Source organism: Neopsephotus bourkii, unplaced genomic scaffold (genome assembly GCF_033783945.1).
Source record: "Neopsephotus bourkii isolate Nb327-2 ecotype Australia unplaced genomic scaffold, CSIRO-AGI_Nbou_v1 NB_549, whole genome shotgun sequence".
Lineage (NCBI taxonomy): Eukaryota > Metazoa > Chordata > Aves > Psittaciformes > Psittacidae > Neopsephotus > Neopsephotus bourkii.
The window spans coordinates 1192293-1211366 of record NW_026901050.1 but is presented as its reverse complement, the minus strand read 5'-3'; the positions used below and the strand labels follow the sequence as shown (position 1 = coordinate 1211366).

At 37.1% G+C, this 19074-nt stretch overlaps 1 protein-coding gene across 5 annotated transcripts in view; it reads left to right on the top strand.

Annotated features, from left to right (window-relative positions):
• The window catches only part of ANKRD28 (ankyrin repeat domain 28), a 119003-nt gene extending 100314 nt beyond the window's left edge, over positions 1-18689 (top strand). For 3 of the 5 annotated variants that reach the window (XM_061351036.1, XM_061351035.1, XM_061351034.1), the window contains exons 15-28: positions 509-620; positions 1258-1284; positions 2208-2282; positions 2557-2758; positions 4221-4308; positions 4789-4906; positions 5484-5703; positions 7099-7186; positions 7283-7366; positions 7873-8018; positions 8178-8260; positions 8399-8481; positions 10736-10827; positions 16670-18689. In XM_061351036.1, coding sequence (XP_061207020.1) covers positions 509-620; positions 1258-1284; positions 2208-2282; positions 2557-2758; positions 4221-4308; positions 4789-4906; positions 5484-5703; positions 7099-7186; positions 7283-7366; positions 7873-8018; positions 8178-8260; positions 8399-8481; positions 10736-10827; positions 16670-16956 — 1705 coding nt within the window. In that variant the 3' untranslated portion in view covers positions 16957-18689. Of the gene's footprint in view, positions 1-508; positions 621-1257; positions 1285-2207; positions 2283-2556; positions 2759-4220; positions 4309-4788; positions 4907-5483; positions 5704-7098; positions 7187-7282; positions 7367-7872; positions 8019-8177; positions 8261-8398; positions 8482-10735; positions 10828-14890; positions 15085-16669 lie in introns of all 5 variants that reach the window. The other 2 variants (XR_009725082.1, XR_009725083.1) reach the window with 2 other exon arrangements.
• The last annotated feature ends 385 nt before the right edge of the window (positions 18690-19074 follow it).

Below are 19074 nucleotides of genomic sequence, written 5' to 3'. Positions count from 1 at the left end.
TATAAGTATGCCAACAACTGTTTACTGAGTAAATAAATGGATAAATTAGTGTCTGGTATTGGAAGTGTATGTGTGTGCGATTCGTGGATACCGACCATGAAAAACTGAGCCACTGGTTCTCTTCCTTCTACATTAAGTACAGAAAAATGTACTGCTATGAAAAAAACATACAAAAATGGTAATCATTTATATTAACAAAGGTAACTGCAATTGCAATAGCTTTGAGGAAAATAGCCATGAAATACTAGCTTTAACGAAGTCAGATAATTCAGAGGATGCAGGATGTCTGCAGAAAAGGATTTGCTCAAATTTTGGAAGCTTTGTGTTTGACCTTAAGACTTGGTGTAATGAGTTAGGTGTTCTCTACTCCTAGCCAGTATTGTACATTAAATCAGTGTTCTTGTGTGCTGTATTCTGTTCTCCAGTTGAATTTGAATAATTTGACACTTAGCATAAAGTTGAAATTCAACATTTAGATATATGGTTTTGCTTATGTCAATTTAAATAGGTGCCTGGAATATTTGTTAAGAAATGATGCCAATCCGGGGATCCGAGACAAACAAGGATACAATGCAGTACATTATTCAGCTGCTTATGGTCATCGCTTATGTCTTGAATTGGTAAGATCTATCATAGATGAAAGCTGTAACAGCTGCTCTTATATAGGATGATAAGAGGCCAGAGGATTCCTCCACCTTGACTGTTCATTTTTAAGCTAGGTCAAGAGTGATTTTCAGCCCCTATGAGGATATTTACGCACTTGGTACTCTTAAAATTAAAAGGGGCAAGGTGAGGAGCTAAAAGATGCTAGACACTGGTCTAAAAAGGTAATACATTGAGATGAAGAGACAACTGGTTGAGATGGGGGATATAGTTTTATTTTGTTCCTTAACTCAGAATATACTGCTGATTTTTTTCCTTATGGCTGAAATACAATAACCGAGGTTGTCCCACTTGGGAAGTGTTAGGAAATTTCATAAATGTTGTCTGAAGGAGCAAATAAAAATGTAGGGAAAACCTGTAAAGTAAAGGGTGCCTTTTGAAATAGTTCGCGTAGTGACGGAAACTAATGGCCACATAATAGAATTTTTGATAATAAAGCCTCAGGTAGATTTTTTAATAATCCCTTTGTAAAACTGTGTATGTTATTTGATATGCTAATTTTATCTCCTCTATTGTACAACTTAGTGGTTTTATACAAATATATTTTTATATTCAAATGTATTCGAACTGCATTCTGAATGTTTTTAATTGCAGATTGCAAGCGAAACGCCTCTAGATGTTGTAAGTGTGCATTATTTTCTCACTGTTAAAGTACTACTGTAACATGTAATTTTTAAAATGCTGTTTATTTTTAGACTTACTCAACCATTCCTTCAATGCATAGATGTATTATTTCATTACAGTTGCAGTTTAGATTTAATTGCAATACAATATTTTAAAATAGAAAATTATTTTTAAGCTTTTTTTTTTTTTACTTAAACATTCATATGACCATGTCATTAAAGTGTGATAATGGAAACATAGTGATCTGAACATCATTTCAAATGCTTTTAATATTTTAATTCTATTAGTGTACTAATTGAAATATGGTCTTGAAAAGAGGAATAATTAAAACTTTACAACATATCTTGAAAGGAACAAATAGAAATTTATATGCTTAGATATTTTCATCCTATTTTATAATACTTGTGTCCTTTTTTGCGGTCCATTTATTCTCTTTGAGAAATGTTTTTCTATTCTGAGAAATCAGTCCTGCCTTCTGGCTTTTCATATTGTTTTCTTGCTGTCTTTTCACCTAACCTAAATGCTTACTTTTTTGGTTTGGGTTTTTTTTTTTTTTTTTTCCTACTACAGATGTTCTTACCTGTCCTTATTGTCCCTTTGTATGCATTTTATCTATATTATTTCATATGGCTGCTTCAGGAGATGTAATCATTTTAGATTAGTTTCTGATTTAATTATTGCATTGATATGCAAAATTAACTAATCTTTGGAGATGAATAAGGGGGGGTTGCAGGCATTGCAATTCAGACTCTTAAAGATTGAGGGAGATCTAGAATTGCTAAGGAAACTGTAATCTTATTATTCTTAATTTTCTTCCTTTATTTTTCAATATGGGTATGCTGGAAACTGTAGCAATTATGCTGAATGTTTTTAAAGATGAGGGGTTTTTGTGCTTACTCTGACTTTCTCTCTCTGCTAAGCTAATGGAAACATCGGGTACTGACATACTGAATGATTCAGACAACAGAGCACCTATAAGTCCACTGCATTTAGCTGTAAGTATTTCATTCTTTAGTAATGATAGCTCATCTGATTGCAGACAGTTGTTGACATGTTTATTCATTCTTATTTTTTTAAATGGATCAAAAATAATAAATGAAATGCAGAAATATGTGCTACTATTCCTGAATGAGCTCTACAGGACAGTTTTTGCATTTCATTTCAAACCTGCTTCACGGAACAGCTTTCACTGTTTTCTTTCTGTAATCCTGGTAAGAAAGGGAAAAACGAGAAGGACAGGAAAACTGAAGCATTTTCTTACTCTTGTAGGCCTATCACGGCCACCATCAAGCTCTGGAAGTGCTGGTACAGTCACTGCTGGACCTTGATGTGAGGAATAATAATGGAAGGACACCACTGGATCTTGCTGCCTTTAAGGGACACGTGGAATGTGTAGATGTGCTCATTAACCAGGGAGCATCAATCCTGGTGAAAGATTATGTCGTAAAGAGGACCCCAATACATGCTGCAGGTGTGTGCTAACCTCCAACCTCTAAAATACTGGCTTTTCAAGTGGACCATCTTTGTATTTAGAAGTCTCATTAATGTTCTAAGAAGTTGCGTTTAGGGACGTACAGTGACTTTAAGGTATATGCTATGCTCAGAAAGGTGTAATAAAGCCACTGCAGGCACAAAACAGTATTAATCATTTTGGTTGCAGGAGTGCTGTTCTACACTGCTCTCTCTGGAAGGGTGCATTGTTCTTGCCAATTCAGCTAGCTAGGCTAGCTGTGCTGACAGGTCCCAGTGATGTTACTTTTCCTCATCTTTTGCGCAGCCCAAACTGTAGGCCCAAATTTAGGTATGTGAATTGTGTTGCCTGTCTTGGCAGTAAAATGCTTCTAAATATGACTGGAGTCTTGGAGAATTTTGCCAGTTTGAGAAGAGACATGAAAACTATCCTTTGGGTTTTTTCCAAGGATTTAAATGACTGCTGAGTGTTTTAAAAATAACAGCAATCCTTTGCAATGTTTTCTTGCTGGGTTTCCTAGAAAATGTTTATAAGCCTCTTTTTCTCAAAGTCTGGCATTCGTGATATATTCTTTTTTCCCCTGACTTTGAAAATAGGCTTATTTAAATTGATATTTTTAGTTACAATGTTTCAGAAATATGGCAGTAAAAAGAGCATTATGTACAAAATATCATCATTCTAACCACTTAATCTATTGTCCATGAGTACAAGCTGTATTTTTCTATTTGATTTAGCCTCTCCTAACTTCTGTTAGCATTTCTGTCAGCTAGAGAAGCGTGAATTGTGACTGTTATGTGGACTGAATACAGCAGCTGTATGTCAGAAATAATTTCCCCTCCCAACAAGCAATCATTTATCTTTCATGAGTTGCATTTAAATGTGATTTCTCAATTCTTAGTTTCTTTTCTTTTCCCCCCCCTTTTTTTTTTTTAACTGCTGGGTTAATTACTTCTGTGCATTACATTTCCTTCCCCTCTTTCTAAATGTGGTTTCAGTTAATATTTCATAACTATACAAATGCTACACTCACTAACAGAATCTGTGTATGATTGACTAGCTATGTGTTTACCTGTGCCTTAAAACAAGCAAAAGTTATGCTAATTACTGTATTTAGTTACTCCTTCTTGTGGATGTTGTATAAGCATATATTCTAATTATGGTTAATGTGTGCAACTTTATTTATATGTAAAAAACAAATACCTGTTGGCAGTTGACAGTTGGAATTAATTACTTTTAATACTACACAGTTGAGAATGCCAGATTTCTGAAATCATTTTCTGGTGTTCATTTCTTTCTTTTTTTGTTTTTGTTTTTGTTTTGTAAATTGAAGTTGTAACGATGACAAAGCTGTACAGTGCATTGTCAAGGTAAAGGGCTTTAGTCAAAGCAGGCTGCCGTCCTGTTTGAGGTGTATACTCAAAAGCAATTAATGTAAAGCTCGTATTTTTATGATGTTTTACAGCTACCAATGGTCATTCAGAATGTTTGCGGCTATTGATAGGAAATGCAGAACCTCAGAATGCAGTGGACATTCAAGATGGAAATGGACAGTGAGTTTAAACTGTACACATTCTCTTCTTCACAAGTTACTGCATTTTATAAAAGGAAAACCTAAACATTTTACATTGGTGATTTTTATTACATTAATAGATATTTCATAAATATATCTTTAATGAATAGATATTTCAACCAGGATAAATGCGGTTTTGTATTTTGCAGTAAGCGTAATATTGCTGGTGAAAAATGTTGTTGTTCAGTTGGGAGGAAACTAAAATGTGTCTTATTACCCAGATGCTGGAAAAATGGATTCTAGTACCTTAATCAGGCCTTCTGATAGAGGGATATTTATTTTTTGGAATCTAAAAAGGAAATACGAGCATTGTTCTTAGAGTGAAGTTAGTGCTAGAGAAGATCATTGATGATATAAATTTTAACAGTATTGACCAGAAGGACAGTAACTGTGCTGTTTCAGCTGAATGCTAGTCTGTTAAATTCCAGGTAGATTACACTTTATTTTACCCTCTGCTTAGGACTCCTCTGATGTTGTCGGTTCTCAATGGGCACACTGACTGCGTTTATTCACTCCTTAACAAAGGAGCAAATGTAGATGCCAAAGATAAGTGGGGAAGGACAGCATTACATAGAGGGGTAAGAGAATATTCCTTTTCTGTCCTTTCCAGTTTTATATGTATTAATTTAAACTAAAGACTTAATATGTAGTGATAGTGAATTTATCATTATTCTCATCTTGCTATTCTTAGTTGCTTTCAAAAGTCTGGCTTTTGCCTGTTTGCTACATACCCTCAGAATTGCTTTGGACTCATAGGGTCTCTTAATCTTGCTCTAAAGTGTTGACTGGAGAGGTCACAAGAGTACAGCTTGTTATGGGGTGGGGGCTGGTGTTAACAGGAGGAAGAAAAGGATGATGCATGCCATATGCCAATACTGGTTGTTTATAGTCTCTGCCAGATAAGAGAATTGAATGAGCCCTGGAGATCAGCAGTTCATTCAGTATTATTGCAAAAAATTATTCTGTCATCAATATTATAATACATGGCTATTTTTCCAACAGAATGGCTGTTTCCAGGAATAAAAAATGTATAACTGTGCTTATTTTGTCATTACTTAAAAATGTAAGAAATTGCCTGACATTTCTTGCTTTAGTTATACACTATTGTTCTTACGAATATTTGCAAACTTGCTGTTACCTGTCTGTCTCTCTCAGGCAGTTACTGGGCACGAGGAGTGTGTGGAAGCATTGCTTCAACATGGTGCTAAGTCCTTATTGCGAGACTGTAGGGGACGAACCCCTATACATTTGTCAGCTGCATGTGGACATATAGGTGTTCTAGGAGCTCTCCTGCAGTCAGCTGCATCTGCCGATGCAGTACCTGCAATAGCAGACAATCACGGCTATACATCTCTGCATTGGGCCTGCTATAATGGTAAGATGCATTCAAGTTCAAGCACAGGTCTAAATGTGTTCATTGATATTGAGATAGAAATTATTACTACTTAAAAAAGCAACATATAAAATTCCTCTTTCAGTTTATATTAGTGAATGTGACAAGATGACAGACATGATATCTTGAGGGGGAATGAATTAACATCTAATCCATAATACGAGGTGTTTATTTTTGTACTACATTTTTGTTATGAACTGCCTTTTTAGTTTTATGCCTCAAGGGGTCTTTCAAGAAATTCAGCATAATACCTGTGAATAGAAGTGTCACACATCCCCCAAAAAGTTACCTTCACACTCATGGAAGGAATGGTTTCAGATTAAATCTTTTTTTAAACTTGCTTCAATTCAGTCTTGAGAGGCACAAGAAACCAAAGTAATGGAAGTGATTGAATAAAAATTTTTTCTTCACTGATCTTTTTTTTGCACTGATACTTTTCATGAATATGGGGATGAGGCAGGCTTTAAAAGGTAGGACATTTATTCAGCTCCTTTGCTTAAGATTTTGTTCTGTGTGTTCATTTCCAACATAATGGAGGTTCTCATTTATTTCACCACTGAGTCACATGATAGATCAAGAAGTAATGGTTTAGAGCTTCATTTTACCCTTTTTTTTTTTTTTAAGTTACTAAGTAACTAAGTTGTCTTCACAGCTGAAGCAATTGCATAATACAATGATAATTTGAACTAGAATAACATCTCTTTGTTACATTCATTAAACTCTTGCAGCTTGGTCCATTTGAGTGACCAGTGTCTGAATAAAACAGAACTGAAATATGCTTGACTTGCAGAATGAAACTTTGACAGGACTTGTGAAAATGCAAATCTTCAGACATCAGTGAATGTTGGACTAAGATTCTCTGCATATATGCATTGAAGATCAAACAGTTACAATCATTAGTTACCTGTACAGAAGCAGGCTATAGAATTTTACAAATAATTGTATGATAGGTAGAATGTGTTCTTCTCAAGCTTTTGTCATGACTATCAGCTTGGGCTTTCTTTGGGTTTAGCAAGACATTGGAACAAAACTAAACCTCAAATAGTGGAGATGTTTTCGTGTAGACTAAGTGATGAATGTACAGAAGAGTTGGAAATGTGGACATGTAAATAACTAAATTTAGTGTTCTGGATGTTCTTCAGACAGCATGACATCTCTTCTAAATTTCACAAAGTTTGCGGTGTTAAACGTTAGTTTGATTTTCAGGATTCTAAAAATGTCTTAATTCCTAAATGTAGTCGTATCAAATATAACAAGCGTGTCTTCGAAGCCTTCAAATAAAATACTGCTTAATCTGATTTAGATACATAATTTTTGTTGTAATCCATAAATAGACCTTTCCTTGATTTTGATGCCTAACTCTTCTATTTGCTTAAGGTCACGACAGTTGTGTAGAACTCCTCCTGGAACAGGAAATTTTCCAGAAAATGGAAGGAAATTCTTTCAGTCCATTGCATTGTGCTGTGTAAGGAAGTGCAAAATTATTCTTTATTGATTTCATTGCTGTATTTAACAAAAGATTTATCATTCTGTAAATAACAGCCTGTTTAATTCATTGTAGGATAAATGACAATGAAGGTGCTGCAGAAATGTTAATTGATACACTAGGTGCTGGCATTGTAAATTCAACAGATTCAAAAGGAAGGTAAGAGTGTAAATGCACAGTGAAAGAATACTCTATAATAATTGGGGGGGGGGTGTATTTGTTACTTAGGTTAACTCCCTCTTCCCCATTTTTATCCTTTGAAGATTTTATTTTTATTCTAGGCTAGAAATACATTTTTTAAAATCCTGTTCTGATTCAGTAAACTTCAATTGGCTTTTTATGACTGTGCTGGTTTGGGTTGGAATAGGCAAGGTTGAGCATTTTAAATTGTATCACTTGGTAGGTAGTATCTTACATATATTTTATTTTTCTGAATCAAATTGTATCTGTCTCTGTATCTGTTATAAACTACATAGAGGAATTATTTGAAACTTGAAGATGACTTTCTGAAGGCAGCAGTCACAATTTAGGCAGTACTGACTCCAAAGATCAGTGGGAGGGACTGCCCAGTCTTTTGTATCTTCAGGATGATAGTCAGGATGCCACTTTAAATACAGTAGAAAGCATGGCTGAACATGGCCCTATTGTCTTTTGATCTGTTGTAGAACTCCTCTTCATGCAGCAGCTTTTACAGATCATGTTGAGTGTCTACAGCTTCTGCTCAGCCACAATGCTCAAGTAAATGCTGTAGATTCTTCTGGGAAAACACCTTTAATGATGGCTGCAGAAAATGGACAGACGAATACAGTTGGTAAAGAGAAAGCTTTACATATTTCTGCTCTTCTGTTTGTTAATCTTACTGTGGGTAAAACTGCCTTATAGTTAGTGTTCTTGTGGATGTATTTTGTCAAAACTATGTTTTAATTTTGTACAAATGTAACACATTAAGGCAAATCTTTTATTTCCCCAGAGGTGCTGGTTAGCAGTGCTAAGGCTGATCTGACTTTGCAAGACAGTTCTAAGAACACAGCACTCCATTTGGCTTGCAGCAAGGTGTGTATGTACTCTGACTTACTAGTGCTGAATATTATTGAGCACTATTTGCAAATACTAACTTGTTAATGTTAAAAGGCATCCAAAGCAATTTTTGAAGAGTATTTATTATATGACAGATGTTTGTTCTGTATTAAGGGTCATGAAACTAGTGCCTTGTTAATACTGGAGAAGATTACGGATAGAAACCTCATCAATGCCACCAATGCAGCCTTGCAAACGTACGTATCAGCAGTGGGTGTGTTTTGCAGATGAGTTTTTGGGATGTGTCTTATTCATGGAGGAAGGAGATGTTTCTGAATTGTTTTTCCATATTGGTTGAATTTTAATTGCTTAATAAGTACCAAGAGTTGAACCACTTGAAGTAAAACAGTGGCTTGCTCATACTTAAAGTTCTAGTTTTAGCTGGGTGAAAAGTACGATAAATAAATTGTACAGTATGGGACTCAGGGAATCCTGTGTGGAATTAATGTGGTCCACTGAGACCCCATGTAAACCAGTATTTTCTTGGTTTATAAATTGCTGCACTTTTTCAGTTAAAAGTCATTTCAGTTTGCAAGTTGTTCAAGGCAAACTAAGACTTGCTCTTCAAAGGTAGCTAATTAAAACAAAAAACCTAGATGAAGTGTGCTTTTATTCTTCAGCATGCTTTCTGGTAGCAAAAGACACCTGTTCCTACTAGGATGAAAGACTGTTTTCTGTTCAATATTACGGGTAATACATTATTCTTCACATTTCATGAAGTTATCTCAAGTAGAATTAAGCCTATTTTGTTAGCACAATCGTAAAGAAAACTTAAAAACTTAGTGGTATGTCATACTAAGGAATATATGTCAGGATGAGGTATTAAAATGATTGCATGTTTTTCCTTTTAAAGAATGTGTTTGTGTTACAGGCAGTATTTGACACTTGATATGTTGCTGAGTTATGTACATGAGTTAGACTGCTATAATAACGCTATCACAGACCATTTAGAAATAAAAATAATAAAGACTAATTTATTATTGCTGGAACAAGTAAGCAACTCATGTATTTTTCTGGCCTTACGTCACTTCTGGAATGTGTCTTCTTCAAACTCCCACAGTTCCTCCAACTATTCCCAGAAATCTGCTTGAACTAAGGAGTTAAAGACTTCTTCCTCTGCTCTTGCTGCTTACTGTAACATACCTCAAGCAGCATGAAACAACCAGAAAGCAGGAAGGGGATTGATTGCCTCATTTCTGGCTCTAAGTGAGATTCAGAAAAGAGAAAGCAATAATGAGATGGGAGCAGAAGTGGGAAAGTATGCTACCACAGGCTCATGTAATTCCACCCGCATACCTTGGGTCATGTAGTCTGATCAAGGGATGTCATGGGGAAAAATAGGTACATATTCACATCTCCATGAAATGTTTATATAAATTGCAAGATTTTAACAGTTGTTTAAAATATTACTGGTTTAACAAATGTGTTTTAGTAATTAAACTTCCTAATCAGCAGAAACAATATCCTTCTTTGTGGCAAGATAAGCATTAAAGCTGCCTCTATATTAAAATTACTTTAATTACAGTACATTTTTCAGTATATCTGGTGTGCAGAGGTTCTTGAATTTTAATACTTTAATATAAGCACCATGGATACCACTGCCCCTATTTGTATCTTTTGCATTTCTGGTCTGAGTCACTTGTTTCCAAATCAAAATATAGGTCACAGTTAGTTCAAGCAATTTTAAGATTCTCAAAGTGAATGAAGAGCACTATAAAGCAGAAGGGAAGTAAGCTGATTATTCTGTTCCTGCTGACTGGTGGTAGGGTTTTAAATCAGTGGGAATCAATGCTGAAAAATTGTTGCATTTGAAAAAGGTACAGTTAGAATACTGGAGGTAGAGCTACACTTTCTTTGATAGATCAAGCCACCTTAAAATGGAGTTATGGTTAACAGTTTCAGGTTTCTAAAAGTAACCTGCTTTTCTTGCTTCTTGCATTATACTTAAAATATTTTTTTAATCTCAGTCACAATAGAATATAGTAGTTTCTAAAAGGAAGATTAAATACTTCTGCATTCTCCTAAAAGCATTTATGTGCAATAAAATATGACTGCAGTTCTGCTGTTAGCATGCTAATGATTATTGCCAGTGATGCACAGTAACTCTCAGATGTGACAGTATCTATTACAAGAGTTCAGAGAAGGATTTATCAACAGTAGGGTCTTAACACAATACATTTCACAAGCAGACAGGTCTTTTCTAGTAGCTACTTCCCCACTGTGTGGTGCCATAAAAAGAAGAAAGTGCACAATTGTTATTGTAGAGCTCCTTGGCAGTGAGAAGAGTTTTTCTTGTTTTCCTGTTTTAATTGTTATATCTGTCATATTTATATAATGTGTAAATAACATACAAGTATAAATACTTTAATATTCATTTAAGTAGATGCAAGCTACCTATCTTACTTAATATCTTGTTCTAAGATTTATATAAGAGTTTGCTTGTCTTCACAGACCTCTGCATGTTGCTGCTCGGAATGGACTAACGGTTGTAGTTCAAGAGCTTTTAGGGAAGGGAGCAAGTGTACTTGCTGTAGATGAAAATGGTAAGAAAAACTTAACTTTATTTCCTCATAAGGAACAGTGATCTTAAACTCAGCTTGCTGGAAAGCAATAACCTCTTGGAAATTTCACGTGAGCCTTGTAGTGCATTCACCCATAGGACAGAAGTGTGTTGGTGATGGGTCATTTTAGCAAAGCAGCACAAGTGTAAGGAGAGTGAAAACTTTCAGAACAACGCAGGTCACAGCACAGAAATATTTGGTTTGCATTTGTAGTGAATACGTATGCCTTATAAATACACTGGCTTTGGCATACTGGGAATGGTCAAAAGAACCATTGAATAATGCTTAAAGTAAAACATGACTTTCAGCTATTAAGAATCTGGATTGAATTGCCATTCATTTTGTCACGGTAGGTACACTGGTGTTACCTTTTAAAAGCAAGTACAAACTACAGAGCTCAGTTACTGGTCTCAAGCTTCTGGCTCTTCAGTGTATTTTGGTACATAGAAGTAAGAAAAAGTAACTGCTTTCTCACAGAGAGTAAACCTTACCCCTTGTAAGAACAAAAAGAAAATTAGATCTACTGACTTCTTATTTGCATATTTTCTTGTAAGACATCTGTGCTCCTCCAAAGCTGTGCTTTTAAAAGCATTCAAGAGCTCCTGCTTTTACACCATACCCCAATGGGTCCTGAATGAAAGCAGTAGCTGGGATTTGAGGGTGGAGAGGGAATGTTCTTGCTTGTCGGTTGGGCTTTTTTTGGATGGTTGGTTATTGGTTTGTTTGAATTGGGGATTGGTTTGGGGATTTTTTTTTTTTGTTGATTTGCTATGGGATTTTTTGGGGTTTTTTTTATGGTTTGTTGTTTATTGGGTTTTTTTGGATTGGGTTGGGATGTTTCTAATTAATAGTTTTAATTGTATTTCCAGTGGAAAATTTTTCCTTTCTTAATGTCTACTATGACTTTGTTTCTCAGATTACACTGTTTAAAGGGATACGGGTGATCTAGAGATCATTCCTTGCCTAAAATAGTGGCCAGGGGTAACTGCTAAGTGAAACTCCCTAAAATGAAAAGATTGGGAAACCTATCTTTTGATTCTGTTTCTCATCACAAGTACGCTGACTGAAGGTGTTCAGATTTATGTGGGCTTTTATTGTGCAGCTGGACAGACTGTTGTTAGGGTGGATCTTTGACCTAGCAGAAAAACTTTCTTTGTAGAAAAATGATGGGTCTCTGGCAGCCTGGGAGTGTAACGGCAGCATGTTAAGACTTTTTAATTCTGCTCATATTTTAAAGTAACTGAGTGCTGCCTGATCTTGTTCCTCGCCATGGTTTTCTTTCTAATAGCAATTGCTTTGTTTATAAAATTTTAAGTATCCTGGAGAATATTCATAATGAACTCTTTTTCTGTTGGATGAATATGCCAGCTTGAAGTACAGTATGTGCAAAGTGATGGATACTTTAAGTTGTGAGAGAGCAAGGGAAACGTTCATCTGTCACTAATTTTATTTCCTAATTCTTGTATTAGTAAGCCAGTGGGCTTGCAAAACCTCTTGCAAAAGTCTTGATTTTCCATAGTTGTACCTTTTACATTCGATAGAAAACCTGGCAGTAGTGATAGGCAGGTTCTGCTTTAGGTCTGCCTGTCTTGGATTTTACCATCTACTGCTGGAGTGTGTTTCTAAAAACAAAACAAAAACAGAAAACAAAATCCATTAATTTATTCAATTCTCATAAAGTAAAAATATAGGATAAACTTCTATTTTAGTGGAAATATGATTAGTGGTGAAAGCTTTGTGTTTAGCAAAGCAGACTGAAAAAATAAACACTTTTGAATATTTTAGCTATTCTTAAGAGGATATAGATGATACAGACCATGGGGTACCCTGTGATTTTACCTACATGACCACAGAGCAGACATGAGGAAGTGGGATGGAAAAATCTGCCTTAGCTCCCCAGAGGGAGTAGAAGGGCTGATCCTATAGAAAGAAGTGCGAAGAAGTAAATGGAAAATGCTGTGAACAGGACTAGAGGGCCCCTGCCTCCAGGCAGATGGAGGAGAGGGACAACCGCCGGACTGTGTGGATCAGATGGCCTGGCACATCAGTCCCACAGAAATATAAGGCTCCAGTAGATACCCATGCACAGTGCTCCCTGGTGCCATCAAGCTGTCAAGGTGTAGAGCCTCTTGAATTTCTGGAGTGACAAGAAGATCCCAAGAGTTGACTGTACGGTAGGCTGAAATCAGCCTAACTAGGAAGGAGCAGCAGAAGCACTCTGTTGTGACTGGTCCAGAGGCTCCGTGTATCCTTGCCATGGACTGTCTCAGGAGAGGGTATTTCAAGGACCTGAAAGGGTGCCAATGGGCTGTCGTTATACCTGCCTTGGAGAAAGTGTGATATTAAAATAATTAATAATAATGGTGTTACTAAGGTTTAAGAGTACAATTCATGCATTTTGGGGAGGGTGACATCAGTAGCAGTTCTCACTCAGATCTTTCAGTTCTTTTCCCATGTTTCCAAACCTATCACGATGTAATTTTTTCCATGACCCACATCTAAAAAAATCGCATTGAGTTTGAATTATTTATGCAGGTTTACCTGTCTTAAAAGAGATTACTAACTTCTTGTTTCATTTGATACCACCTGAAGGGTTGGGTTGGGGATTTTTTTGGTCACTTAACCAACTTTCCAATTTTTTGTTTGTTTTGGGTTTTTCCTTTGCTTACTGACTAGGCCAGCTGCATTTCCTGCTACAATCTGCCTTTTAGTTGTCATATTAATGTGCACCACAGCAGTGAGAAGGAGGCATTCTCTACAATTCCAGAGAATGACTTAGCACAGAGGTTTCTCTTATTTTCTAGATTCATCATTACAGTGAAAAGCCTTTCAAGCTTTTTTAAGAAAAAAAGGGGGGGGGGGATTTTTACTATTTTTTTCCCCTGGAAAAGAATCCAGTCCTTCCTTTACTCATATTTTGGTTTATGTTGGACATCTCCATATTTCTGGAAGGAATTTTTCTTGTAAATGATTATGAGATGACTCATGCCTCCGATGACTTTCTTCTCTTTCCCAAGTGCGAGACTTCGTTCAGTTTATCTTGAGAGCTGTCTTTGCACTAACCACATTAATAACCCTCGGGTTTTCCTGTAGGCGCCTTCATGGAACTTTTCAGGCCCCCAGGGAGGGAGCAGCTCTGTGTCTGGGTTGGGGGAGCCCTGCTCTTAGGGCAGTGTCCATCACGCAGGCTCTGTTTACTGTTGTGCGAGGTAGCTGCTTCACCTCACTCTGCTTCTATCGCCCCATCTACAAGTGCAGATTGTGGGGAACTTTGTATGAGAACTGAGGAAGAGTATCTTAAGTGGAGCTGGTACCTTTACTAACATCTTAAGTATTTATACCTATTGTTGTCCTGACGTATAAATGATCACTTTGCAGTTAAGAGACATAAAAATATAATTTGTTCTTATAATTTTAAAGTAACATAGACAAAAATAAAGTGGTGGAGGATGCAAATGTCGGTCTTTCATGGTGCAAGCAGTTACTTAAGGCAAGAATAAAACTGATATTTCATTCCTACTTATGAAAGCCAGGAGCTTAAGACCTACCATCAGATATTAGTATGAACATTGGTTTTGGAGAACTTTTAACAGAAAAAAGTAATCTGTTTAGTCTTTATGTTGGCCTTTAATGTTTTTTATTATGAACTGGGATACTGTTCCAGAATGAGCCTAACTGTGAGTATTCAAGATCTTAGCAAGAAGCAGCCTTCTGAAAAAAGGGGAGGGGAATGACATGACCCAGACTAGAGTGGACCCAAACCAAAAAACCCAAAAAGGTAGCAGATAACTGCTTGTTTTTCTTCTTTGAACTTTTATCAAATCACATTAGTGAAAGAAATGGTGTTGAATATGGTCAGCTTGCATAAACTTTGTGTGTCATCTTACCTTTGTACAACCTCCAGCAACTGTAGATATTGTATGCATATGAGTACCAATTCTGAGCCTTCTGTTGTGCCTTACGTGCCTGAAATGCAGTTTTCACCCACATGTAGTGAGCCCTGGCCCTTGCTTCTGAATCCTCTCAAAATGTGTCTCTTCTGCAGACTGTTAACTGAGCTGTTTAAGTGCTGTGATACCTTACTAACAATGAAAACATCTGCTGCGCTGCACTTCTGTACGGCCCTATCGCATGGTCAGCTGGTGCGTTTTGTGCTTGACATACCCGTGTGTTTCCTTGGACTGTATGCTCCTGTGGGCAGGGACTGTTTCTTACTCTGTTCCGAGCATCAAGCACAAGGTCTGTCCTGAGCAAATAATCAACTGCAAGATTGTCCTTGCTTGCCATTTCTCAATTTGCATCTACAGTTATTTCCCATAATGTGCCTACTGGTTTAAAACTTCTGTGCAGTTGTACGACACAGTAACTACTCGTGGGCTCTATCCTAAAACTTGGCCTGGATTTACTTCTGCAGTAATTATGTTTCCTTAGCAGTTGAAATGCTTGTGGTAGAAGGGGCACTGCCTCATTTTCCATGCCTTCCTAAGATCTGGATAGAGGTACATCCTGCGGTTGGATTTAAAGCCACGTATTATTTTAAATGACTTGTGTGCCTTTTACCTGGATGCTTAACCACCTCTAAGTTGTGGACTGCGGGTGATGCAGTAGTTTACTCCCAAATGTACCCAAATGTGAGTCTTTGTGTTCAACTCAAAGTGGGCATATCTTATCACGTGAGGTGAGAGGTACAGCACGGGTGCTACATGGTGATCTGGCCACCTGCTTCTGTGTGGGTCTTGGCAGCAGAATCAGCTGTTATGTGTGGTTATACTTACGTGGTTGCCCTGCTTCTAGAGCTGCTATTGTCACCACCAATTGCAGTGCCTCAGTGTTGTAGATATACCCTAAGACGTGTGCCAAAACTAATCCTCAGGTGCCTTGCTGAATGGTAAGCCATAAAGCCAGAGACAGGAGCAATGCAAGGATCTCCACTGAGAACTGGAAGTGATTTTCCTGACATTTAATAGTAGAAGCAAGTACGTAGCAAAGGGGGAAGCTGCAAAAAGAGAAATGTTGGAGGACTGTCAGAGGCACAGTTACCCAGAAGAGACTTCACAGTTATATAACCTGACTGCAAATCATTCCACAGCTGGAGCCCCCCTGCATATGGGCCTTGTCACAATAGCATTGCCTAGCAGGAATTTGGCCACACCGGTTGGACCATCAAGTAGTTTCTCTGCAAGTTGTAGCCTGCTGCTAGTCCAGCTGACATTTCTTAGACTTCTGTGGGTTTCTTAATTGATACCCCTCAAATAGACATTAGACCCTAGATTTATAGTTTATATTACTATATATTGCAGTAAAGTATAGGTTGACTGAAACTGGGCACTTTGCCTTTTCAGTTAACTGGCCTGATGCTTTAACCAGCTTGTTACTGAGATAGGCCAGTCTTACTAATATAACTGTTAGTGGTGAATGTGGAAGCTTCTGGATGAAGAAATCCCTGACATGTTGAGCTGCAGTTTCTGCAGTGGCTCTCTAGTGAATGCCTTCACCCATCACTCCTGGTTGCCTTTAGCTGCCTCTCCCCAGCCAGGTGACTGCCTTGCCATTTTCATAGCCAGGCTTTTCTGGCCTGCCTGGAGTGTCTGACTGTGCTTAACAAAGCCCACTAACTCCTGGGTTGGTTTTGTCACTGAAAGTTTAAAAACTCTTAATTGATAATACATTTAATGTTATGGTGATTGTGTTTTATTTTTTAAAAAAGCAGTGCAGAACTAAGTGATATAAAACACTTTTGCAGCTGAAAGATGACATGATCTTGGGGAAAATTTTGCATTGTCCTCATTTTAAATGAAGGTTTTGTTTTCTCTTGACTTCCTAGGATACACACCAGCTTTGGCCTGCGCGCCCAATAAGGATGTGGCTGACTGCCTCGCACTCATTCTGGCCACGATGATGCCTGTTTCATCGAGCAGTACATTACCTTCCCTTACGTTCAATGCCATTAATCATTACACCAACACCTCAAAAACTGTCACCTTCGACTCCTTGCCCATCATGAGGAGTGACCATAGCTCGTACTGTACTTTCAACAACATTGGCAGGGAAGGTGGCTATCCATACACAGAAGAAGACGAACTCAATGACTCAGATTCTGAGACCTATTAGAAGGTGTGTTTTGTAGGTCTGAAGAGTTCACTGTCACGCTGGAAGGTCAGTCTCGTGCTGTCATAAAGCTATCGGTGTCTGAATACAAAAAGAGGACAGACTTTTGAGAAGATGTTTTTTATGTGGTTGCTTACTAAGAAAATAAAAATCTGTGAGACTCTAGGAGGATTTTTAAGAGCTTATTTTGCAGAAGATGCAGAAATTCTTGAATAAGTACTTGGAATCCATGGCAAAAAAAAAAAAAAAAAGGAATGTCAAAACTTTTATTTAACTGTATTATACCATTCTGCTTCTGGTGCCGGGAGTAATTTCTGCAGACTGGGCACCCTACTTGATGTAAATGAACGACACTGTTGTACAACGCAAAGGATGCTAGATTGAAATATTATCAATGAAACTCAAACCGTTTTGAAGGCAATAAATGAGTTTGGTACAGGAGGCATTGTTTGTGCTGCAAATTGCCAAAGGACCAAATAACTTAAAGATTTTTTTGTTTTTAATTAAGTTTTTGTGGAAACTGGAATAGGTTATTTGAGAAGTTGCTTCAACCAAACCTTAATTACTTCTGGAAAAGAAGTTTAGATTTGGTTTTAAATGTTGATTTATTTTTTTTTAATCATCTGAAAGCCTTCCGACACTATTAAATGTACCATGAAAGAAAGCCGACGTGCTTTTAAGTTTTATTTTCTTTTCCTTTTAGGTGACATGAAAACAAACTTGTCATACTTTTATAATACTAAATTTAAGCCAGCTAACAAGGTGAAGTCAGGGTGAAGCATGTACAGTGTAATAAGCAAGGGGGGGGGGGGGAGCAGTGGGAGGGGAGCGGTAATTGTTGCACAGTTTTAGACTTCTTTTTGGTTTTTAATTTCTGGGGTTTGGATTGAGATTTTTCTTTTTTAATTTAAGACTACACGAGTAACCTGGAAATTCTGAACCTACGTAAAAATTGCAATGTCTCAATAACCCTGCTGCGACCGAGAGTTCTTTTCAATAGTTACTCCAGTCCTCCCATCATAAATTCATGTCTAAGGTTAAAACTTTATATCCCTATCACTTTTTTCCTTTTCTTATCCTGGAGTTACAGGGGTGGGGGAGGTGAATATAAAAGTGTATTTCCCTATTAGAGGATAAAGTACCGTGTCTGGTCTGTGGGAAGAGCTGTGTATCTTTGTTGTGCTCCATTTAGAAAGCAGACGGCAGAAACAGGTCCCTGTAAGGTAGTTCAGATGTGCCCGGAGATTTTTATTTTTCTTTAATTTATAACAGACTACTGTGGGGTTTTTAATTGCCTGAAGAATGAAAAAACTGACATGAGTAAGCTCAAGTTTTGTCTGTTAAATATGAATATTTACTTTATTTGGCTCTGCTTCAACTATAACTGTTACTTTTCAAGCGACTTTGTCTGTGTACATGCAAGGAATCCTTGCGTGTCCTGGTAAAGTACAAATAAATTACTACAAACTGATTCCAATTTCCTTTTTATCCTTTTTGTATTGTGAAACTGGAAATCTTCATGATATTGTAAATTATCAGCTGGTTTTCTGAACATAGTGTGGAAACACGGGACAATATTTTGATCTATTTGATAATTTTGAGGGGTTTTTGAAGAATTAATGAGCATGTACATAGAAATAGTGACTGCTTGAATACTGTATTTACCTGCACTCTTTCAGTACTTCAAGATTCCTGTATATTTTACAGTGTATAATAAAACCCAAATGTGAGTTCTACTAATGAATAATTTATTTTTATCTACAGAGCATTAATGACAAAGTCTCTTTTGTTGAATTGTTACAATTTATAAATCTACTTCACAAAGGCTTTGCCAGCACTTTCATTCTGAAGTGAAGCTGAGCTATTTACTTTTAAAGCGTTTTAAATGTCAGTTACATCATTATTCCTTTAGACTTCCTTTTAAGTACCACTTTCTTCGACATCTGTGCCTGTGCTCATTGTTCTACTGCAGGGTTTGTCTGTGAGCAGAATGAGATGACTTGGGGGAGATGGTGATTTCTGTACTTTGTTCCCTCTGAATCTTTCAAGTATGGGGCAGTGTGGGAGTGACATTCATGCCTCAGCTGAGCATGCAGGCAGCACTCAAACTCCGTACTGGTC